A 25,231-nucleotide genomic window follows, 5' to 3' on the forward strand; every position below is an offset into this window, starting at 1 on the left:
TTAGTTTCTGTATGAGAGGAAGAGTGAATCAGGAGTTAAAGTCCCTTCTAATTATTACATGTATTTGCTTTTAGAAGAGATCTCTTGGAAGTCTTAAAGATGTACCTTGCTAGTACAGACCTGGGCAACCCCTCTAGTGAAAGGAATGAATCGCAAGACACTGTGGCTCTATAGGGTTCCTCCTTCAATTTTATGAGGTTCTTGAGTAATAAAGAAGAGTAATTTGAGTTTTGTTGGCATTGCATCCTCATGTGCACACAGAGACATTTGTTTAGGGGAGGATTTTGACAGTGCAATCTCCTTTTTTTTTTTATAACACAGACTTACTTCCCCTTTGAGCTACTCTGCAGAACTCTGAAACGTACTTGGCTCATTTCAGGGTGTTTTCTACCAGCTGTTTCTTACAGAGTAATTGGGGCAATAGCCAGAAAAGTCACCTTTTTTCACCAGTACTTCACTATGTAGATTGTTCCTTTTCTCTCTCTTTGTAGTTTCACCCATCTTACCAGATTTTTGTGCTATAATTAAATGGTGCTGCTTTGCTGTTGTGCTCTATAGAGACCTGTGTCATTTTCCATTTTTAGTAGTTAGGAGCTGATGTGGCAGGATGCTTTTAGGCTTTGTTTTCTGAGACAGCTACAAATAGAATTGTTTGATAATATTCCATTATTCACCGTGATAGTACCTAGGAGGTTATGCAAAACTTAGTTTTGTTTTCAGCTAAGTTGGGCACTTATCCAGAAGCTGATACTGCTAATAAATTACTAGGGCACTGTGATATCAGCATTATAACTACTAATCATGAATTTTAAAAAGTAATGATGTCTTAAAAAAAGTTATATCAAAAGTTTGTGGAAGCTCGCAGAGGTAATGCAGAAAAAGGCAATAACAAATAAGCCACCCCTAAATCCATCAATACATTTTTCCGAGTGCAAACTGAATGCCTAGGACTGTTCCCGTGTCTGTTCTGTCAGTCACCAACCTCCTTTTATTAGCCTGAGATAGAAGATAAACAAGGAGACTGACAGCTTTGTGTCCTTTGGCATTTTTGTGTCACCATCACGGAGTAAGAGGGTATTATGTCATCACTCAAGCCTGTCAGGTTTAGTTCAGTCTGCTGTTTGTCTTAACGATTGTTTTCCTAATTTTTTTCCTCTCAGCTGATACACATACCCTGTATAGATTGTATATTGTCGATGTTAGCAGAATCCATTTTTCAGAGGAGAATGTGGGAATGTCACCCTTTTTTCCTACACACCGAGATAGAAATTAGAAAAATAAGCGCCTTCCACACTCCATCAGTTCTGATCTATACAGAACTTTTTCATAACTCATATATTCAAACACTAATTATATTGATATTACAAGCAATGAGAACTCATATTTGTTTTTTTTAAAAAGCTTTGTTCAGGAAAGTTCGTTGCCTATAACTCTCTTATGGAATCTGTATAGCACTGTACATTGATAACTAGTGCCCAGTACCTCACTTTAATTGTGCCATTTATTATATGATGGAATAAAAGAGAATCTTAGCTGGTGTTTGGCCTTTGAAAACAGTCAAACAGTGTGAAGAGTCAACACTTGGCTTTTGTTAATGACTTGGTAACATGTTCTTTTAATGGAAAGTACAGTTTTTCCTCACTAGGGAAGCCATAGGCTGGTTCCACAAAAAGGCAGATGTACCTAAAGGAAACGTCTGCCTCAGATTACAGGTTCAAACTCTCTGAGAAATGTCTGGAAAGAGCAAGACAAATTAAGAGTGGAGTACTCCAAAGACAGCATATGTGTATCCTCTGATACAGAGGATATATAAGCTAAACATTATGAAATCCTAATGAGGGGGAATAAAACCTTGACAAGCAACTTCAGCCTAAAGAATGCTATTTAGTGCTTCTTGGGATTCTCTAAAAGTGGCATGTAAGCCAGGTCTGATCTTCCTCACACTGAAACAAAGACACAAAGAAGCTACTTGGTCTAGCCAGTAGTCAGATAGTTGGATGAGCCACTGCTTAAGGGATGAGTAAGGAAGGGACAAATTCTTTAGCTGCCACAGTCTCTACTGCAAATCAGTAATAAGACTTTTTGTCAACCAACCACCTCAGAGAATATCCCAACCATCTGGCCCCTGTACTTTCTTAATGGATTTTGCTCACACCTTCGCTTACCAAAGATATGCCAAGATTTGCAGTAAGAAACACAGGAAAATAATGTTTAAATCTTTGCTTAAATTAGTATGTATTTATATTTATATGTGTATAATGTGTATCCATACAAAGTAGGACAGTTTAGAAGGAGACTTTTAAAGGCAAATCCCTGAAAGTCCAGCATTGCTGGCATCCAAATGGTCAAGTGATTTGGAAATTCTGGAGTCTGTCCCTTCTGAGCAGTGCTCTCCAACCAGACCTTTAAGGGTGACAGTGAATAGGCAGGTTTGAGAGAATCACAATTTGCCAGAGGAGACCTGGCAAGTTACTCAGGATATGTAGTGCTCCTGGGTAAAATAAGTAGAGGAGCACTTTGTTGTGAATTGCCCTGATGCAGACACTGCATCCTCTCCCCCCTCCCCATGAAGTTCAGTGACCCTGGAGAATTCAGGCAGTTGCCCTTAGGCATTTGTACCTTCTGAGAGCCTTGAGCTCAGCGACTCAGCTAAGGTACCTGTCCTTGCATAATTGAAGGGTTTCAGCAGTGCCCAAAGGTTTACCTTGGGCAAGAAAGAGTTTTGGTTTTGATATTTGCTATAGTTTATTTTTTTGTGTTAAATTCACCCATAGCTAGAGCTAGGTGCTGTTCCTCAATAAACTGCCAGAAATATCAGAGACCGAGTGATGGTTCAGAGTGCCAGTGAGCTTGCTGGGATTGTTGTATTGGCTTTTTGACACGTCTGTGACTGCTGCTAAATTTATTCCGGTCGAGATCACCTTACAAGATGATACTTGATTTACATTATCTGATTTGTTCTGTAATGGGGGAGATCAGAGTCGAGTCTTTGATTTCATTTTCACAGGGAACAATATACCTTTAATTTTAAGATGGATGATCAACGACTACATTCACAGAAATATTCAGCACGTCACCTTGGCTACCGCAATGCACATTGCAGAGCAGTGTAATCATCCTTCCCATCCTACTTCGCCTGTTGCAGTCAGAAATGTTTCATCTAGGCTCATTTATAGCTGTCTGTCTTGGGTCTAGATGGACACACCTGGGCCAGATCCTCAAGTAGTTCCACAGTCTTTCTCCCCACCCCCCTTCCCTTCCTCTTAATTTAAGCAGTCTTCAAGGAACTTTATCGTCTAAAGTTCTATTGAGGCAGACAAAAGCAGTTTTTGCCCCTTTTTGGCTTTAATCCACTTAGTGTTTTACGTCTGCTGGTAGAATTAGGAAGATGGATTTGCGTATGAGGATATAATTTTGTCTTCATCCCCTAGAGATCAACCCGATTGCAGACTCTGCTAATTATTGGTGTAAAGCTCATGATCTAGATTTTACAGGAGGAGCTTCCCTACGGTCTCCTACACAACTTTACAGTGCCTTTGAGTTAGTGTTAATCTCTATAGCTCTGATTACTCTTCTCCTGGCTGTGAAGTTAAATCTGCTGGTATTCTTAAATTGCTAGGATTATAGTTTTCTGTGCTAGCACTCTTTGATCGTTCCTTTTTTTGCTACTTCTTTTTCTTCTTTTTCTTCTGCTGGCAGTGGTGGTGGATTGTTTTATTTTAGTCTGTCATTGTTTGGTGATACTTTCCAGAATTCAACTACAGGAAATTAAATCTGCAGAGAAAGTTTCAAATTTAGGAAACACTAGAGAAAGGATTAGCTCTGAGCATTTTTCTACTAAGTTATTGCTTGGGAGTTTTTTGATTCAGATTTTTAATCAAGGGTTAGTAAGTTCTGTATGATTCAATTTTTCTTTTCCTGCTCTCAGAATGGACCTCTTGGAAATAAAGTAATCCAGTATGATTCTTGTCCATCAAGCATAGAGGGTTCAAAAGTGTATTCAGTAAGTCAGCATTTGGAGGTACATCATGACTGCACCTTTAATAACTGGATTATAGAACTCACTTTTTTGTCTACTAGGGATTTTCCTAAATAGATTTCTTTGACTCCAGCTGAATCCTGATAACACCAATGGGATTGCTGGTCTGAGGAGGAAACATTTTAAATTTAAAGCTAGTAGTAACATCCTTTCTCACTGAGGAAGTTAACCTCACAGGTAGTTTATCGGGCTTTTCAATAACTCTGAACATCTAAGTTGCCAGAGCTTCCAAAACTTGGTGGTGGTTGTTATTTCTGACCATGATGCTATAATTCAGTGTTGATGCAAAGGTTTTCTTGGGAGGCTCGAGCCTGTGGTGCCCTACAAGCAGCAAAAGCAGCTCAGAACAGATCACAGACACCTGGAACACGATCCCGAGAGCTCACCTATATGTACTCAGGCAAACATCAGGCAAGATGCCTTCTCTCCAGCTTCTCCCTGCCTGTTGTTCTAACTAGAAAGATTTTCACTGATTCAATCAAATGCTTTTGAATTGTTTTTTATTCTGGGGGAAAAGACGTTTTTGTGGGAGGACCTGCTCAGAACAGCACTCGTTTCCAGAGGAGATAACATTAATCTGTCAACATTTTGACAGTAGCAGGTAAGACTTATCTCTGTGGATGGATAGTTTCCAAACAGTTGTCTTCAGTACAGTTCAGCAGAGAGCTATGCAGGATATCAGTTGTTAATTATAAGAAAGCAATTTAAAAGCCAAAAGGGCGGAGAGTAATGCTTGAAAACCTTTTCTGTTTGTTTTATTTTTCTGTAGGATTATGAGACAGGCTAAAGCTGTATGAATCAGAGAATCATGAAATAGTGGTTAGAAGGGCCCTCTGAGGATCATGTGGTCCTACTGGCCTGATCAAGCTGGCTCAGCCAGAGCAGGTTGCTCCAGACCATGTCCAGTCAGATTTTGAGTGTGTCCAAGGATGGAGACTTTACAACCTCTCTGGGCAACCTGTGCAGTAAAATACAGTGCAATAGGGTTTTTTCTGTGATTAAGTTTTAAGTTGATGGAGGACTGTCTCCCGTGGGAGGGGTACAAGGCTGGAGCAGGAGAGTATGAGGAGTCCTCCCACTGAGGAGGAAGCAGCAGCAGAAACAGTGTGTGCTGAACTAACCACAGCCCCCATTCCCTGTCCCTCTGCACTGCTGGGAAAGAGGAGTTAAGAGAAAATTGGGAGTAAGTTAAGCATGGGAACAAGGGAGGGTTGGAGGACATGTGTTTTAATATTTGATTTCTCATTATGCTACTCTGATTTGATTGGTAATAAATTAAATTAATTTTCCCGAGGCAAGTCTGTTTTGCCCATGACAGCAACTGGTGAGTGATCTCTCCCTGCCCTTATCCTGACCCATGAGCCTTTCATTATATCTTCTCTCCCCTGTCCACTTGAGGAGGGGATTGATAGAGCAGCTTTGGTGAGCACCTGGCATCCATGATAGGTGTTCCAGTTCCTTGTCTATGTGGCCCTTTGTTCTACTCACTCCAGTATGACCCTGTCTCTCTTCTACTGGTGAGCCCAGAACTGGACACAGTACTTCAAGTGTGATCTCACCAGTGCTGAGGAGAGGGGAAGGATCATCTTCTTGGACCTGCTGGCAATACTCTTCCTAGTACAGGTCAGGATGCTGATAAGTGTAAAGTAATTTAAATTTACAACTGTTACATTTTTGCACTTCTGTTACAGAAAAGATGAAATGTACTTTGGAGTTTATGTTTGGAAATATAAAGTAATAAGTTAATTTAAGTACTCTTCCCTTTTAGAGAGTTGCTAATCAGTATTCCCAATGTATATTATATACAAAATTGGTTTAACCTATTCTTATATTTTTTTCATTAACCTTGTTCTCATAGAGAAGTCATCTATCACACAGAGAAAATAAAATTATTTCCTACAGAAAATGGGAAAAGTGTTACTAATAGGGATGCCAACAGGGTTTTTATCAATTAAAGAATGATAGGGAGAAGAGGAAGCAGCTAGATGGAGTAAAAAGTGGAGTAAAATACAGCTTATTCCAAGGATTGGCAACACCCACTATGTGTGCAGTCAGGAAAGATTTCGAAGAAAAAGAACAAAAGAAGATGAAGAATAAGAGGAGTAAAAGAATGAGGAAAAGATGGGATCAGTGAAGCAGGGCAAATATTTTCTGTTGTAAGATAAACGTATATTCAGTATACCAAAGGCTGCTACAGGGGAAAATAATTAAACATAAAATTTTATTTAGTAAGTATGTGTTGAAGGATTTGGAAATAATCTGATTAAAGAAGAGCAAGAGGAGGATCTGAAGAAAGCATCGAACCTGGCAAACAGAGTTTGAAAACAAAATAGAAAATGGAAGAAAAAATGCTGCTTTTATTGAAAGTGGTAATGTTAAAATATCTTTGTGTACCACAGGAAGTGGATTTGATATCTGTAATTTTTCCAGAACTGTCGAATGTACCAGAAGTTGAGTAAGATGAGAAAGAAGATTCATGTATGTAGACAACAAGTTTATATCTCTGAATACTTTTAAAAACAGAGGTCTTAAATTTTATGCCTGGAGAAGAGCAAAAAGTAGTTTAATGCTATGTAAAAAGCAGTTAAATGAATTAACTCTGAAGTGAAGAGGGGAGAGAGAAGGAGGAATCAAGGTCAGAGCATAATTAAAAATGGAATATTATAACTTAGATACCAAAAAAAATTCATGTATGCAGTGTTGCAGATTGTTACTGCAGCACTCTCTCTTACTTCTGACGCTGTGAGCTTCTTATCATCCAAATGTGCAATTAATGTCCTTTGCCAGGCAGTTTGTTGACAGACAAGGAAGAGTCCAGCAGCATTCTCTGCCCTGAAGGCCAAGCACCTCCTTTGCTTGTGCCATGTCTTGGAAGCAGAACTGGAAGGCACTCTTGATCCATTACATACAATTCAGCAGTGCACAGCAAATGCAGAAATTCTTGTTCGACTGTGTTTCCAGTGCTTAAGTGATTCACTGTCTGTTAAAAATAACCACAAAAATATGTGATTCTTCCAGTCTCCATTGGAAGAACTTCTTGCAATTTTTAAGTATTCAGTGCTTCCCTTCATGTGACAATCATGATATACAAATCAAAAGCAATAAGATGGAGACAGCTTAGTTATGGTGGTTTCTTGGTGAGTCTTAAAACTATATCAGTGCAGTATGAGAACCAATAATACTAATCAACTGTTGCAAGTGTGAGGGGAAAGTAGCTGTAAATTGTTGTTACTCCATATATTTGCTTTTCACATTAATCTCTTTTGTCCTTTACCTGTTGCTACAATTTGAACTGCAGAAAGAAACAATCAGAAGAATATTTTTCTCCAACTCTTATTAAAGGAAATGCCTGCAATAAATGTTTAAATGAAAAAGCCAGGATGCATTGAGCTGCTTTTTGTCTAGACATAGATGTTAATCATAGACAAGTTTCTCCTGGTGTAATCAGATATATCTGGTGTATGTGAATGACCAAAAAAAATGTAAGGTGTTGGGGATAAGTGCTAGTGATGGTGGCATGATTCTACACATCTATTACTGTCAGTATCTACTGTTAGTTAAGTAGTGCATTTATTCACAGTGGAGATTTTATTCAGTGCATCTGTCAGTACTTAGTATGCCATCACATGTCAAATGTTTTTTATATTTTTCTGAATAATATTCTGTACCACTTGGTGAATACGTCTGGCCACCACCATGGACTCCAAATATTGTGTTGCTGCACTTGTGTCACCACATTCTGGGAGTATAGCTGCAGAAGAAGTGCATTTGCACAAACAAGAAATTCAGCCTAGAAAAGCTAATTTTTCTCTTCCTCTCTCCTTTTTTTTTTTTTCCATCGACTATAAAGGGGAGAGACTGGCAACCTTTTCTGAGGGACTCAAATACAAATCCTCCATGAGAGAAAAAAATGCTTAGGAAAAGCTGAAGAAGATTAATCTTTCTGAATATCTACCAGAAGGGTTTTTTTTGGTGGTGCTTCAGGACTGGTCACGTTGCTGAATTTTGTGATATGCAGGTTCTTTACCCCAAAAACATCCAGAATCACAAGATCACAGAATATTTCACATTGGAAAGGACCTCTGGAGGTCATCTAGTCCAACTTGGTTCTCTAAACAGGTCCAGTTAGATCAGCTTTCTCAGAAAATTAGAGGTTTAGGTAGTTCTGCTGCAATTTTTTTTCTTTTGAATGTAGATTAATTTCAGGATTTTCTGCTTCTTCGTGCTAAACAATCTCAAGTCTCTTATCCTCTCCTTGTATGAGAGATACTCCAATCCCTCAATGATCTGCTTCTGACACCATTTCTCACTAATAGTTTCCTTCACAGCACATCTGCATCTGGAAAATTAAGACAAATACCACAAAAGAGGCAGCATCTGTGTACTTGTGATTGAGAGAAAGATTGTCTACTGCTAGGCTATAGGAGAGACATTATAAAACTTTAAGGGCTCTATCATAAAAAATGTTAAAACCATCAAAGTGCTTTCTGAGAATCCTCCCTGGAATTGCACTAGACTCATCTCAGATCTCTCCTGATATTTTGTTCCATATATCAGTTCCCTCAGTAGTGAGGTCTGTGAGTCATCCCTCACAGCATTAATATCTTCAGTATTGATGTATACATTAGGTTTTGATTCTTTGTTGATACTGGAATCAACTGCTAGGTTGATTGCAGATATGTTCATCAATCATTGATGATTTCTTGGCTGTTTTATCCAGGTTCTGTAATATTTTCAAGACAGTGACCTGTTCTTAATTGGCCTCTGGAGAAAGATAGTTTACTCCACTGGCTGCAGAAGGGGTTTAGGGAGTCTAACTGCTTAATGTAGTTAGGAAGAATGAGTGTTCCTATGTTGGCATCTCTAGCCAATACAGCCAACTGCTACAGGAAGAATGATGTTCATTTATGTATCTACATGAATGATCAAGAAGTGCAGAAAGAACAGGGGCTTCTCAGAGCAGTTCTCACTTAGAGAGAAATCTCAGATCATCAAGAAGCAAGAAAGTCTCTCCATATTTTGCTGAAATAATGTGTTTGAACAGGGCTGGGCTCTTTGGAAATGAGAAGACTCTGGCTTTCCAAGAAATATGGAGCAGTACCATAAACACGACTCTACCATGAGTAAAACTCATTCATGCCACTAAAAGCACTTTCAGTGTCATGGGATCATTAAGCTTAGCCAGTGAATGAGCAGAACTGTGATGTCACCATCTACAGGGATGGGGAAGTACAGGACAGCACCTTCCTTAAGGCACAGTCAACTGCAGACATGTACAAAACCCCTGTTGGCATTTGGCAGCTCTGAGCAGAACCTGGATTTCCAGCAGGGTTAAGAGTGTAAAATTTGGCCTAGTTGTTCTGTGTCCCCTACCTTTTAGGACTCCTTGCATTCAAAGCTGGCTAAAGCCAGTCACCAGCAGTGACTTTAAAGGGCAGTCCCTGGACAAGGACAAAGAGAGTATATTGTAACTGATGTGCTCTAAAATACGTGCATGGTCTTGGCAGAGCTCTGTGCTGCTTGGCTAGACGGTTTTTGACACCTGAAGAAGCTTAACTCTGCCTTGGTCAGCAATCAGTTAAGCACAATGATTAGTATCAACATCAGTAGCAAGAGGAAAAATTACCTGGTTTTCACAGAGGAACAAACTTGGAAACCTGTGTGACTTTGGTTTAGTTTGCAAGAGGATTAGTATTTATTTATCTCTTCTGCTTCGATAGTCATTATTTAACGGTCTCTCACTTGCAATGAGCTCTCATTTAGCCTGAAAGATAGTGTTCAAAATTATAGAAAATAAAAATAATTCTAACTTTTGTTACTATTTCCTTATGTAGGTGTGGACTGTTATTACAGGTCTCTGTTGTATTATTCTCATTTTTTTAACATTAGTTGTGCAGCAGTATTCCATCAGTAGCCCTACAGAAATTATCTTCCCAACTGAGAGACTGTTTCTGTCTGTAATTTACAATATATGGCACAGTGTGATGTGTGCTATTTTGGAATATTGTAACATTTTCTTTTACCATAATTGCCAGGATCAGTACAACCCAGAATAGGATTCATCTTTTAAGAGTGGTGCTGCATTTGAACATATTGTTAAATAATTTCCTCTGTAATCCTCAGGGCTTCTTTCCTGCATTACTGCTTTCAAAACATTTGTCTCCAACTTGGTATATAAGATTGCCAATTACTTTTATCTATTGAATCTCATTTATTTTAATTCTGTCCATCTCTAACCTTGCCAGATCATTTTGCAATTTTAATTTTTGCAGCTGCATATTTGAGAAGTAGGATTTTGAAACATTTTCTAGGCTACTGTGCTGTGGCACATGTCCAGTTGCATTAGTATAATAGGAAATCTTGTAATTCCCTGTTGCAGAAGGAACCAGATGAGCAGACCTTGTAAGACAATGTTTCATTCTGACTAATGTGATTTTTGTTTTATTATTTGGAAGTACAGTTAAATATTATTTCAACATGGTAAAACACATTCATGGTTCAAAACCTCCATGTTTTGGAAGGATTTGAAACTTATATTTCTTATATGAAAGAGAGTCAGCTTCTCAGGCAATGAATGTCATCCTTATGATTTTCAAAAGACAAGAAAAATGTAAGTTCAGTGCTTCTTTAATACCAGAAACAAGCATTATAAACACCCTAGAAGGCAAGCTGTTCCTCTCTTTTTGCATATTGTCACGTTTCTGGAATGCTCTGAAAAAGAGAAAGAAGTGAATGCAGAACATAATTGTGAGAGACAAAGTAGCTCGGTGCAGAAAATCTGCCATGCAGGAAAGTTTTCCCATATTTATTCCATCCACGGAGGGCACGGAATTGTCCTGGACTTCGTTTGCCGGTTGGCAACAGTTGGCAAAACCTCACTTAGCAGATGTGTTCAAGATCATAAGTCATTCATTGTAAGTCACCTGAAACTTGTTTTCATTTTACCCAGATCGCAGGGAACAGAGACTTGTTATTTTGCTGAAGAAATTACCTTGCTGTTTGGATTTGCCTCATAAGCCTCTAGGGCTGTACACCCTGATAAATAATAGATAATGTTGTACAGACAGGTTCTGAGTCCCCAGTGCTTTGGCCTTTTCGAGGCAGTAAGAAAGCACAGAGTAGATGCCTCTCTTAGTGGGACTGTCAGCACCTCTTCTGATGGAGGGAGTTTGCTGTGTGCCTTTGGCACATGCATTATCCAACACGCAAAAGTTCGGGAAAAATTCGAAAAGGAGCAAGCAAGCAGCTTGCTGTTGAACATTGTTCTTCAAATAAGAAAATAAAATGTTTCAGCAGCGTATCTCAGCTGAAAAAAACCTAGTCTTGTCTTACTGGATTACAAACCAGAGCAGAAAGCAAAGATGGCTGGATGATTGGAGGTAGAAGAGGTATTGACTCCATTCTTTCTTCCTTTTGATTACCAAATACTTCAGAAATGCACTAGAAGGAAAGTAAAACTTATCTCCAAGGATTGTTGTGTTCTTCTTCCATTTCTGAAACCTTACTTAACACCTCTTATGAAACTCAGTGATGCCCTGAATTTATTGAGTACATGAATGGGTTAGAAAATTCAGTGAATTGGAAGTGTTCATAGTGTCCAGTTGGCACTGTTTGGAATGTCTGATTGAACTCATCTGTGTTACTAATCACTGTCCTAATGGGGGAAAAAATCATCATGTACCTGCAAATTGGTTAGGCCATTCCACAGCCAATTAGCCAAAGATCTCTCCACAGTATTGTGACCTTCAGTTTATGTGATTTCTGCTGATTTTACTTATAAATGGTGTCACCTCTAAAGGACACCAGCCTTACATATGTCAACCAATTTGATAGGTTGCACAGAAGCTTCTAATGCTTTTCCCTCTGCATTAGCACTACCTTCTGTCCCAGTCCTGAAGTCTATCACGGCTCTAGACTGATTAAGAGTTCATCTGTCTTTCTGACCTTTGGACTGATTTGAAGTGATGACCAACTAGTAATTAGGGAAAAAGTGCTAGTTTCATGGACACAATGCTGTGAGAGAAAAGTGACCTCCACTGAGAGGTAAAAATGGCTTCACCACATGCAGAAGTAGAAATAAAAAGCATGGGATTAGTAAATATCCACACTGCTACCCTTGTATACTTGTATGAAAGCAATCAAATTGCTTGGCTGGAGATGAAAGAGGAAGGAAGCAGATTTTCTTTCCACATGCAAACAATTGAGAAGTTTTAAAATCTTAGGAGTTTAGATACCATGCAAGTACAGACTAGATACGGGTTAGGCATCAATAGAATAACCGTGTATCAGCTGGGCACACTGTTAATACAGCAACGGACTAATGAGTCTTTGAAAGGAAATGTGAATGTTTTGAAAAGAAATATGAAGGTTTAGGGGACACAGAATAACAATAATAGTTTGGTTTCTTCCATTTACTCCTGTTCTGTCTCTTTTTTTCTTTCCCTTTTGGTGGTGGTTGATGCACAACTGTGAGTGGTGTAGATCATCCTATAGGGATCTTGGTATATTGAATTCATTAGGAGCAAAGAAAAAGGCCTTCTCGAGTCTATCCAAGTATATCCAGGAACACAGCATAAATCCCTTGAAATCTGTTTCAGATTTGATGATGGTACTGCGTTCAGAAAGGTGGAATCTGAAAATCGGAGGGATTGTTTCAGTTTTATAAGTGTTAAATTTCTGGGAGTTTAGCATTACCTGTAGAGTATCAGAAATCTTTCTGGTTCCAACTAATGGTTACATTATTCCCATGACATAGGGAACAGCTCTAACATAAGGATGAAAATTTTGTTGAGTGAATCCCAGGATGGCAGCATGTGTCAAGTTAGTATTGTCAAAACATTGGCAAAGTACTCTGGAGGATTTCGGGATTTTGTTGCTTGTTTTTTTTTTTTTTCCCCATTCTTCAAATAAATGACTCAAAATACTAGGAAGATGTGGTCATTTTAGATGAAGTAACATTAGACATGTTGCTGTGTGGCTATGTCTGACAGGTCCAACTGCCTTTTCCCCACAGTGTGAAATGTGGATGATTTTTTCATTTCTGCAAATTTTTAAGTTTCTTTTCTCTCTTCAATATAATTCCTCTTGCAAGATTTCCCTATGACAACATAGGATCTTTTTTTTTTTTTTTTTTTTTTTGCAAAAAGTGAAGTACAGCTTTTTGTGATTGTGAAAAGGAGACCAGTTTATTGCAGTGGTTGTCAGTCTCAACAATTCCTAATTAATACAGCTGAAATACATGGCTATCTTTTACTCATAATTACCTAAACTATGCAAATTATCAAGGTTGCTTTTTTCTGTGTCAGAAAACATTCTGAAAGAAAATCTTTTCCACAGGAGAAGAGAATGACAGGTAAAATAAATGAAGTGTGTCTGCTTAGGAACAAATGTTTTATGCATAATTATTTCATGCCTTGCAAATTAACTACATTATATGTGCCTGGGAATTACAGAAAACTGAAATAATGTACTTAGGGCATATTGGAATTTACTATGTAATTATATTTCTTGTTGCATTTTGTATTTTTTAAAGGGCTTGCAACATAAGAATACAAAAAAGAGATGTCAGTGCTGGTATTCTTTGTTACTGTTTTGGCACATGTGTATTTCCCAGGAGTCAAATACATATTCTGTTTATTTACCCTTTCTCTAGCATCTCTGTATCATGCAAAATATAGGGATACAAACTATGGATAGGGTAACAATTCAGGAATGTAGGTTAAAATCCCCAGGAAGAAGCCAGAAAGGTCTGTTTGGCTTCTAACAAAGCGAAATGGAAAAAAGAAACAGTTTCCAAAGAAAGTCCTGAAAGAGCAGGCAGAGGTAGGAGAGGGGGTTGGAAACCACGCAAGTCAAGTGAGGGCAGAGCTTGTAGAGTCTCTAAGGCTAAAACTTTATTTTCTGTGCCCAGCACCTGTGCTGTCTAGTTGCTGCCATAATACAACTAATAAATAGTTTGTGGTGAACTAGAAATACCGACATTTGTCGCTTGCAGTAACCATTCAAAGAGTAAAATACCATGCAAGAAGAGGTACTGCATTATTTGTTCATAATTTCTGATTAAGGCAAAGCAAAAATCACTCCCTTTCAAATTTTGAAGTGCTGAACAACGAATAGACATTTCAGTATATAGGAAATCTAGTCTGTTTACTAGTGTGTAACAAACTCCAAATTCATGCACAATGTCCCCATACGTGTTCTACTTTTTGTTTTCATCTGCTAATTAAATAAAAGAGAACATTTTGTATTTTACTGTACGGAACTTTATTTGAACTACTGTGGTGGAGCCTCAAGTTGGCTTAAACTTGGTAGTGAAATTGCCCTCTTTTGGGGTAAATCTCCATTCAAATAAGAGCAATTAAAAAGCTTACAGAAAGCTTTGGAAACTCATGTCCTTTAAAAAGAGAAAAATTACCTGGATGAGATAGGTCATTAAACAAGTAGAACTAAGATATGCTGAAAGAGTTTGAATAGATCATTGTAAATAAATGCCCTTCTCATTCAGTAGCTCCTTGCAGAGTGTGTCTTCTCCTTAAAACTTTTGCTTTCCAGTTGGTACCTTTGAGTAGCTGGCTTCTGTCTGGGCACCCTGGGCTTCTTTGCTTCATCAGCCAGACTTGGCAAGACTTTACCCTCTGTGGTGCTCAAGACCCTGCTCCGCTCAGTCACGATGCCTGGATGTCAGGAGCTGGCCAGAAATCCTGGCTTCTCCAACGATGCTGATGTTTCCTTTGCTGTCTAAGGGAGCCAGTCATCCTCTCCCAGAGGGCTCTCTCTGCCCCAGGGTGCAGGAGCCAGGACTAGACAGGCAGCCACTCTTTCTGTCATCCAACTTTACCCTTCTAGCAAAATATATCTAACACAGAAAATGGAAACAAACCAGTTCTGGCATCCATCACAGCTATCACTTTAGTGAAGCGAAACTGGGGTCTTTCTAAACAGATACAAACAGATAGAGAAATACAACTTGAAAATAAGATTCTAAAAAGTCTCTAAGTGCTGGCCTTGTCTAAGCAATAGCAGTAAAATTTGGTTTGCTCTCACATCTGCGTAGATAGGAAAACTTACAGATGTGTAGGTTTGAAAGTGATGGCACAGATAGTTAATTGTGTTTAGACTTAGCACTTACAAAAATGCTTCTGACAAACAGCTTTGCTGCAAAGGAGTGTTATGTTGGTGCTATTTGCAGCATTTATTGCGAAGGCTCTGTGTTGGTATTTCCATTACAAAACAACCCTTCTGTTCTTTCAACAAAAATTTACTCCAGGCTGAAACATGGAACATCTGGTCTCATCTCTTGACCAGTGGCTGTTTTTACCAGTTTTACAGAAAATTGACTCAGCTGAGGTTTTTATATTGTACAAAGGTTAAAAAAGGTATGGAGGGGAGGAAGTGAGGGAGGGGAGCAGTAGGAATGTAGTTGATGGAAATGGTTTGTATTTCAATTGTAGGATTGAAATGGTGTGCTGTTGGCATCATCTGTAGGCCAGTTGTGCTCTAGTGCACCTCATTACTGTGCTTAGTGCATGAAATTCTGCCCCATCTGTAGGAAAGTATTTCAACAAATATTTCAACAAAGATTATCATCTTTGTCACAAGGCTGTAACAATTAAAAATTATAACAAAGTAAAATAATATGTAATATGATATACTGCGTTATTTTTAGATAGTTTCTGATTAAGGGGAAGCAAAAATAACCACTTTCAAATTATGTAGTGCTGAGAGGCTTTTTGTTGTTTTGGGGATTTGTTTTTGGTTGGTTGGTTGGTTGGTTTATTTTTGTTGTTATTTCGTTGTGGGTTTTTTTCCTATTTTCTATGCTGTTGCCAAATTTTATAAATTCATGTGGTGGTAACCAAACCATTTGGAAACACCGAGTCATTTCGAAAATAATGTGAAATAAACTACCATTCTTAAGTCTGCTCAGTTTGCATGTGACTAGCATTGAAAAGCTGAGAAAGGAATTCTGAGTCCCCATCTACTTCCTCAAAGATAGCAACAGCTTCACTGTTGTGAGGAGTTTTGGCTGGTAAAGCCCCAGTCATCAGCTTTGCCTGCTACTTGGGGTTGGTAGATGCTTGCTTTATGTACTTTTTGTTTTCCTGAGCTTATTTTTCTTGGTTGTTATGTCAGCATATTGGTGTACACATGGCTTTTCATTTTGTGGCCTCTGTTTTGTTCTCTTGTTTGCTTTAACGTTGCTTCTATTTCCACCATTGTATGCATTTTTTATATTTTAGACTACATAACTACTTTTTTTCTGTTGTGGCCAGCCAGCCAGTGTCTCAGTCCTGCTTGGAATATGTCCATTCCACAATCTCAGTCACTTTGATGTGCCTTGAAGTAGTTCATGGCATGACTGTGTGTTAGGGCTGCTTAAGCTGTCACCTTTCAGTCATCAGACCCTGCAGAGGGGGAGTAGAGCTTTGCCTGGCCTACCCTGAAATAATCAGTAAACTCAGCTGAAAATTCATGGTGGAAAAAAAAAAAAAAAACAACAAACAAACCTGAATGGGAGCCTTAGAAGAAAACAAATTCAAGTGACATTTTTGCTGAATCTTCACTGTAGCTGCTTATTTTGGTGTAAATCTTCCTGGATTGACTTCAACAGCAATGGGGCAGAAATGTCTAGATTTAGTAGCAAAAGAACTGCAGCAAAACTTTTTTGTTGTTGTTTTTTATCATTGGAAGACATATATGTTAGACAAAACTAAGACTCTTTGGGGACTTTAGAAAGAGGTGAGTGAGAACAGCATGAGGGGACTTGAACTTCTTGGTTCTTCTCATAAATGCAAGCATAACTCTCCTGACAAATACCATAGTCCCAATTTACTCTTGATTTTCAGAAGTTTACTACAAAAAGTAACTGAAGTTTCAAACACTGTCAGGTCAGAGATTTGAATCTAGAGGTGCACAGCTAAATTCTCTGAGTTACAGAGGCATTTTTGTTGTTTGCTTAGGAGAATAACAGTGTTTACTTACTTATGATGTTAGTATTTCTATGCTGTGGAAAGTCTTGATTAATATATGCAGATTCCTGAAACAACTTTATAGAGAAGTAGAATGTTTGGGAGTGTTTTGGCTGGTTTTCCATAGAATTTGGGGATTAATATAAATATAGGTTTTAAAATGTTTTAAATTTTAAAGTGTTAACTAAAACGACATTTTGAACGTGAGTGAATCTACATGTTCCTTTTCCCTCATTGGTTCCATGCCAATAAAATTTTATAGAAAGGATTTTATGATACAACATCATAATTTTAGTCATAATCCAAAAAGTAAGGCCACTTATACTCAATTACCTCAAATCGTTAAATGTACTATATATGCATGTAGAAGTGGAATTTTCAATCTATTTATAATAAGAAATACCCTGTTACAGAATTCAGGGAATCTGATATTCCAGTTCAATATGAGTAGTAGTGGACATGAGAAAAATCTGTAGGCAAACTGTGCGATGTTAGACACAGGATTCTCAACATTTGTAAATACATGAAAAAGAAGCTGAGTTAAGAGGAAGGATTTATTTTAGGCACTGAACAGAGCTGTGAGGGGACAGAAATCACAAGTCAGTGTTGGGTTTTTTAGAGGAAGGTCAAAGGTAACTCAAGTCACTTAATTTCTTGGTTTATATATGTTACAAGCCACTCAGTACACCACCCCAAAACTTGCTAAACTCTCATACTTTATTCCAGAGAGAAAACAAACTACTGTGCATAGACAACTGTGTCCATATCCCCATGTCCTGGGGCTAGATTTCACTGGGATACTTCATCGGGCCCCTTGGATAAAACATGCAGTGCTTTGTTGTCGTTCTGTGTCCTACCTTAATGTGGATTTTTGTTTTTCAGCTCTGAGGGACAACAGAATTGAGCTGGTCCGAGCTTCGTGGCACGAGCTGAGTATCAGTGTCAGCGACGTGTCCCTGTCAGATGAAGGGCAGTACACCTGCTCTTTGTTCACCATGCCTGTCAAAACTTCCAAGGCTTTTCTTACCGTTCTCGGTGAGTATAAAGAAGCGAGCGTTTAAACTCCTCGGGCTTTTGGCAAATTATGATAGGAATGATCTTTTCTAAAGCTTGGCAGAAGATAAATGTAAACGTCTGATCTGGTTTCCCTGATGTTTATTGTTCTGTATTGCTGGGCTGAAAAATAACATGGCTCTTACTGTTTGCGCTGTGGCAGGATAATGAATTAGGGAGCAGACAAACACTGAGGTGTGAGTGCTCCATAAAATGGACATAACCTCCTCATCCCGAGCACCAGAAGTGCAAGGAAGGTGCATGTGTTCATCTCCTAACAACATATTGTATAGGGCAAAGAGGAGAAAGTCAGAAAGCATGAAATCAAAACAGGCTTTAGAGCTTTATCATTTTTCCTTAGCTGTGCATTTTCTTGGCTCATTCTGCTGTCTTTTTTTTTTTTTTTTTTTGGTCTATAAAGTGCAAATTTTCACTGGGTTTGCTGCTTCTTTTGTGCTTTATCCTCTAAGTGCTCTGCTGTTTTCCCCAAAGGTTATAGATACACAGAGAAAAGCAATAGATTTCAAGAGATGCCCAGGAAATAAAGTTTCTGCTCGAAGCTTTATATGATTCTCTGAATGTCAGTAGCCCAATCAGCCAAAATTGCTGTAGTTCATTGAAACACACCTGCGTACCTAACAGGTTATATGATTTTAGAGATTGATTTTTATTCCTTTCTCCTTTTTTTTTTCTGTCCCTGAACATGACTCTTTCTTTTTGTTTTATTTTATACGTAGATAGGCAGACAGTTGAATTTAATAGGCCTAATGTAAGGTATTCTCTGTGCCAGTAATACTCACATTAATCCAGCCAGGGAATTGGTTTTGTGCTTAGGATATGAAATACGTCTCCCTTTCAGTCCCTATGAGACTATTTTACAAGAATCTTCACAAGTTTGCCATTAAGGACAAAAAGTACCCACTGAAAGCAGAATATTCTGGAATAGCAACTGCCTGTGCTTAATCTTCCTTGCTGTAGAAAGGCAGTTCATGTTCTAAACAATTGATGAATACACCAGTTCAACATGTTAAATGGCAGAAAGATGTAGAAAGGTGTTACAAAGACAAAAAAAGCCCATCTAGCCAGTATTTATTAACAAAAGTAACTTGATCTTTCACACTCCTGTAAGTTTTGTCTTCATTTTAGGGGACGGTTTCATGGAGTTTTACCAAGATCAGCTACTTACCTTCCAAGAAAGAAAGCTGCAGCGTTTAAGATTCCTGTCTTTTTCATTTTGTATTTGTAATTTCCAAAATAACATTTTAAACTCCTTGAACATTTTATGTTGTAGAAGGGGAACATTCCCACTGAAATATATTACATCTTTTAATCAGATAAACTGTCCTGTTATATGCTAATAATGCCTTTATTGACTGCTCTGTTATTGATTAGAAAATTTAAGTGCCAAGGTATTATAGCAGACACCATTTCCTGTCCTGAAAGAGAGGGATAGATTTATTACAGAAATGTACTATGTAATAGGTACTGCTGCTTTTCTTTATATATATAATCTGTCATTTTGATAAAGAGATGTAAAAAAACCCAAATTATGAGATACAAGGCATAGGACCACTTACTGTGACTGATCCCTTTATCTAACCACAAATATGAATACCTCATAGCACTGTAGATGCAAGTTATAGCCAACATTTTTTGGGATTTTAAAATTACAGTCACCAGTATTATTTTGAAATAACTTTTTCTTGTGTTTTCATAAGTTAACTGGATTTATACAGGTAGTGATCAAATCTTTCCCTATTATCTTCGTATTTTTTATTTAAATCATTCATGGTTCATTGAAAAAACACTGTTTCCAAATTTAGTATTTTGTGTATGGTGTATCAAAATCAGGTGACCTCTTCCAAAGGACTTGGATTCAGCTGAAGAGCTTTCTGTGACCAATGGAGCTCTGATTATTCCTCTCGATGTTCTGGGTTTGTGTTCTCTGAAGATAAAGTGACTCCTGTGTTTATTTTCATCCTCCCTTTTCCCTGGATTTTGTATTAAAGTCTTCGTTATTCAGGTTTGAACATCTGTTCTGAACTTAGGTCAGCTCAGCTTTTTGTTGCCAGTTGTGTTTCATTCTCACAGCTGTGCTTCTAACGTGCTTTGTCATCCTGCTTGCTGTGCAGAGCGGTTTAAACACTACAACAAGTCAGACTAGACCTGCATGCAGAATATACATAGATAAGAGATTTATTAAAATGCAATCTGTTTCTCTTGGAAAACCAGGTTAATTTCTGTTTTCTTTCTTTATTTAGAACCAACTACTGTTCAGACTGATAGTTTATTTACAATAGGAAAAAGGCTTCACTGACAAGGCATGAGGAATTAATTATCCCGTTTCCAGAATTTAGAGCATATGAAGAAGTGAACTTTTAGTTGGTCACATACTCATGGCAGTAGCTGACTCTATCAGAGACATTTTGCTTGTTTGCTTGTTAGGTGTTCCTGAGAAGCCACAAATTACTGGATTTACCTCACCAGTTATGGAGGGAGAGAGGATGCAGCTCACTTGCAAGACATCTGGTAGTAAACCAGCAGCTGATATCAGATGGTTCAAGAACGACAAAGAAGTTAAAGGTATTTAAAAGGACTGTGGTGTAATTTGCTCCAATTGCCAAAACTATGCATTCTTTAGAATTATGTTTTTTAATTTGTGTTTGTAAAGTTTCTCATGTTGAGTCATGAAATGAATAGATGATAGTACATAGACAAGGTAATTGCTTGTAAATGGCCATATAAGCATCTTTTTATTGTTTCTTCAAACGGTAAAAACTGATGTTTTGAATTGCTCAGAACTCTGTTCAGCATAATAAACTCAACTGTGAGGCTCGATAGAAAAATGTTTTGTGGATTATTGTTATCACAGTCACACCACTCACCCCTGATGTTTTACCTTTCCATTTCTCTTTGCCATTCTAATTTGATGTATGTCTGATGCAGTCAGTTGCCAGATTTATGTTATTTATTTATTACACCCCTGGAAATAAAGTGACCAGGTGAGGCAGGACCATCTGGAGGAGATTTCACTTTCCTTAGGGGAGCTATGGAGCCTGCTCTGGTGAGGAAAAGTCAGGATGTAGCAACTGAGGGAATCTCATCTGGGAAACTGGGAATCTACAGCCGAGGCAAGGATGGTGACAGTCTGTGGTGAGTAGCAGGGAGAAGGTGGACTTTAAAGGTGATCAGGAAAACCTCACAGGGACTAGGGGGAGTTGGATAAAGTCTGCTGTAGCTGAAAAGTCAGTGGTAACTAAACCCAAAGCTGACAGCAAGGATTTGCCTCTGAGGATGCAGCAACCTAGGAAAGAGCTGCATATAAAATCTATTTATTTCTTTTCTATCTTCTCTTTCACTTTGTTCTTTCTTTGCTTAGAACTTAGTTTTCTAGTCCATATTCTTATCAATGCTGGGATAGTTTTAAATCCTTATTGGTGAATGAGTGAGTGAAGAGAGCTTCCTACAGCAGAAGGCTTAGTCACATCTATAAGCCAATTGATGTGCCCATTGTAAAGTAGATAAATAAAAAGGATAAGGTATTGACATTTATTCATGTCACCTCTATTCATTCTGCTATAAGACCAGATAAATATATGATTCAAAATCCACTTTTGCTGTGTAACTTTAAAAAAAAAACAAAAACAAACAAACAAACACCACAAAAAACCCAAACCAACACTATTATCTCTTTTGTCTCATGTTTGTCTAATATTTTGGATTTTGTTAGCTCAATAAACTACCTCAAGAAAAGTTACAGCATTAATTACAGAATCTGTTTATCTTCCTTCGCTGTTCTCTACCACAGTTCAATGTGCAAAACCAGAGCTGGGATACAAAATTAGTAAATAAAGGAGATTACAATGGATTGTATAAGGAATACAGTCTATTCGAGAAGTGTCTTTGTATTTCCAACGAAAATGAGAATAGTGTTGAAAGAAACAAGAATTTTAGACTGGGATAACTGGAAATGTGTTTGAACATTTGCAACAAGGATAGAAAATGAGGAAATGGAGAACAATTCTTCCGTCAGTTTGAGGAATTTGATGAAAGAAATGCAGCACCTAATCAAATGTAATTAAAAAGAAGAATACACAAATACACATGGCACAATATAGATTCTGTCATCCAGAAAAGTTGACAGGATGAATATATATATTCAAGGCATGTAGAGATTAGAAATCACTCCAAGCAGTGTCAATACTTTAAGAGAAACACTGATACAGTCGACCTAACAAGGCAACACATTTGAAAAGATTTTATTTTAAAATTTATATTTTAAAATCTGGTGTAAGAATCTTGCCTTTCTTTCAGCTGACGTCTAATTGAAGCGGGCAAGCAATTGACTCTTTAATTATTTTGCTCTTCTCAAGAGTTCCTAAAGAGAATTTTTTTTTTAAAAAAAGGAAAGTGAGGAAGGAACAAAAAAAATGTATGAAAAAGAACAGTAAAGGGGAAAAAAAACCCAAACAACCAGAAATCAGAGGAAAGTACTGTGCAAATTCATTTCAGTTTAGTTTTCTAGGTCTTCTGAAGAGCACATTGCCATTTCACAAAGGTTAGAAATAAAATAACCTAACTGGTCTGCAGTGGCATCAGCAGAAGTTACATTAGCTTTGTGCAGTGTAAAAGGTGAAATGATAAATCTGAGAAAATAGATATGAAATTATATGCTAATGCAGCTGACATTAAAGGTTAGGAGTTCTTCTGTCTAGCACCAGTAAATCCAATTGTGTTACAGTGTATTATACATGTTGCAAACGAATATAAATGATGCATCGAGATCAGAGTTGCACCAAAGGGGGAAAAAGCCATTCTAAAATTGTAGCTCCACTGCTATTACTCAAAAAAGGAATCATCATCTGGTAAAGGAATACTGTTTGATAAAGTAAGTGTTAGTGATGAGAGAGACTGAATGTGAAGCACTGGGTGCCACACCTTTTACTTTAGCATTCTGACACTCACACCTGCACCAGCCTAACAAAGTGATGGGCACTGCATCATTCTGGTGACATTTCTGGAAGATTATCAAAAGGAAAAATCCTGGAGAAGATAAATGCATATTTTTCATTTTGAAATTACCTATTTTATGTCAACAGAACTTGTTACGTGCTGTTTCAGCAATACTATATAAAGAATTATTTTTAGGTTTCAGGGATATTTTCAATAGATTTTTTTTTTCCCGGCAAAGTTGGGCTTTAAAAATAAAGTAGTTTATTTTGTTACAACAGATTAAGATATTTTGAATTAGTTTATATATTTGTAGTATACACAAAGAATTCAGAGAGGCACTGAACATTTTGTCTTGATGAACCTCTAAATCAAAGATGAAATTTTTTTAGATAAAATTTTTTTAGATAAAAGAACCATCTCATGTCAGAACTTGAGTTTAAATATAAAAAGAAATTACATCTGCCATGTAAAAGCAGAAACACTGTCTTTTTAAAAGACGAGCGTTTCTATGTGAATGTTACAGGTTTGTGCTCTTATAAATAGCTTTTAATGAACAATGGATGATGAGAGACCTTTCATCATTTCCATTTGTTATTTTCACTATCAAACGTGAGCTATAAACCAGTATTTTATGAGATATAAACCAGTATTAGTTAGTAAAAGCATATCTATGTATATGCACCTCTCTGACAGAGTCACAGAAGCAGGGCCATAATTGCCTCTTGGGTTTTTCATATGGCCCAGCCTCTGTTCAAGGGTTGGGTCAGGTGGCTAAAGGCCTCCTCCTGTTCAGTTTTGAAAAATCTCCCAGGACAGAGATCCCATAGCATGTCTGGGCGAGACATTTCAGCATTTTAAAGCCCTGTTTGTGGAGCATTTTCACTGTATGTAGATATTTCATGATACATAATCAGAATTCGCCTCAGTGTAAATTATGTTTGTTGCCCCTCAGAGTTCTCTGAGAGGACTCTGGCTTTTCCTTTTCTTCTTTTTACCATGCATTAGGTACTTTTTTTGGTCTGGTTTTAGTCTTCTCTTCCTCAGGCTAGTCAATCTCAACTATCTTAAGCTGTCCTTGTGCATTGTGTGCTCTCTCCACTGGCCATCTCCATGGGTTTTGGCTGAACCTGATCAGGGTTGTTGACACGTTTTTTGTATCAAAAAAAGGCCCCAAGCTGCGCCTGGTACTCTGGATGCAGTCACACAAGTCCTAAATAGAGAAGAAAAATCATTTCCCTTGACTTTCTGGCTGTGCTCTGTTAATACAAGACAGTTATTTTTTAGCTTTCAGCCCTGCAAAAGCACACTGTTGTCTAATGTTCAACTTGTCCTCAAGACCCTTAGTTCCTCCTCCAAAAAGCTACTCTGTATTTAGCCATCCTCCAACCTGTTCCATTGTGGATTTTTCTGGAGAAAGTGCTCTTGTAATGGATTTTTATTTTTTTTTAACCTTTTTTCAGGGGAGTGTTAGGAGAGAGCAAGAAAATAAACAAAACAATGGACTACAACTGACATATTTAATAATTCTGGTGAAAACCCTGGGTAAATATTCTGAATGGTAACATACCCAGTACCTGATCTTCAGTGCTCTTACATCCAGGTGGGCTTACATTGGGGTAGCACACGCCACAATCCCACCTTCATTTTGCTATGAAGAGACATCTGAGAAAATACAGCTGATGAGGAGGACAAGCTAATTATTTCTGTTGATGAGGATGTCAACAGTTTATAGAATAGTATCACTGCCCTTTTTACGGAGGTGGTGAACTCCAAGAGTTGAACTCTTCCAAACCATAGATGCCTAGAGAAAGACTTCCAAACATCCATTTAGGAAATTAACTGCTTTTGTTTTTCTATAGGATTAAGAATTCACAACCTCTCACTAAAATTAAAGTTGCTGTTGTTTTCAGGGGCCTTCTGTCCTCTACCTGAAGCCAGCAAGCAAAGGGATGTGTACCTTGCTTATAAGCAGAAGGCTATCTCTATAGGTGCTTTTTATTAAATCTGGAATCCTAACTCTGGGAACAAAAGCTCATGTGTTTGCTTTAAATATTAGTGAAGACTTTTGTTGTTTGATTATAAGAATTTTGCTTTAGCCCTGTCAATGTTTCCCTCATCTACTGGTCCCTAAACATTAGTAGTGTCCATGGCAGAAATTGAAATCTTTTTAAGTTTAGCAACAAACAGGCAGAAAAATGCAAGAAATAATTATTTCTTA

The 25,231-nt window shown here is 37.8% G+C and overlaps 1 protein-coding gene across 6 annotated transcripts in view; it reads left to right on the forward strand.

Annotated features, from left to right (window-relative positions):
* The window catches only part of CADM2 (cell adhesion molecule 2), a 611,005-nt gene that overhangs the window by 469,509 nt on the left and 116,265 nt on the right, over window positions 1-25,231 (forward strand). For all 6 annotated transcript variants that reach the window (XM_051780129.1, XM_051780131.1, XM_051780130.1 and 3 more), the window contains 2 exons: window positions 17,890-18,042; window positions 20,506-20,643. In XM_051780129.1, the coding sequence (XP_051636089.1) occupies window positions 17,890-18,042; window positions 20,506-20,643 (291 nt within the window). The remainder of the gene's footprint in view (window positions 1-17,889; window positions 18,043-20,505; window positions 20,644-25,231) is intronic.

The sequence above is a fragment of the Manacus candei genome, unplaced genomic scaffold, assembly GCF_025592945.1.
Source record: "Manacus candei isolate 608988 ecotype Guabito, Panama unplaced genomic scaffold, ASM2559294v1 h1tg000014l, whole genome shotgun sequence".
In the NCBI taxonomy this organism is placed as follows: domain Eukaryota; kingdom Metazoa; phylum Chordata; class Aves; order Passeriformes; family Pipridae; genus Manacus; species Manacus candei.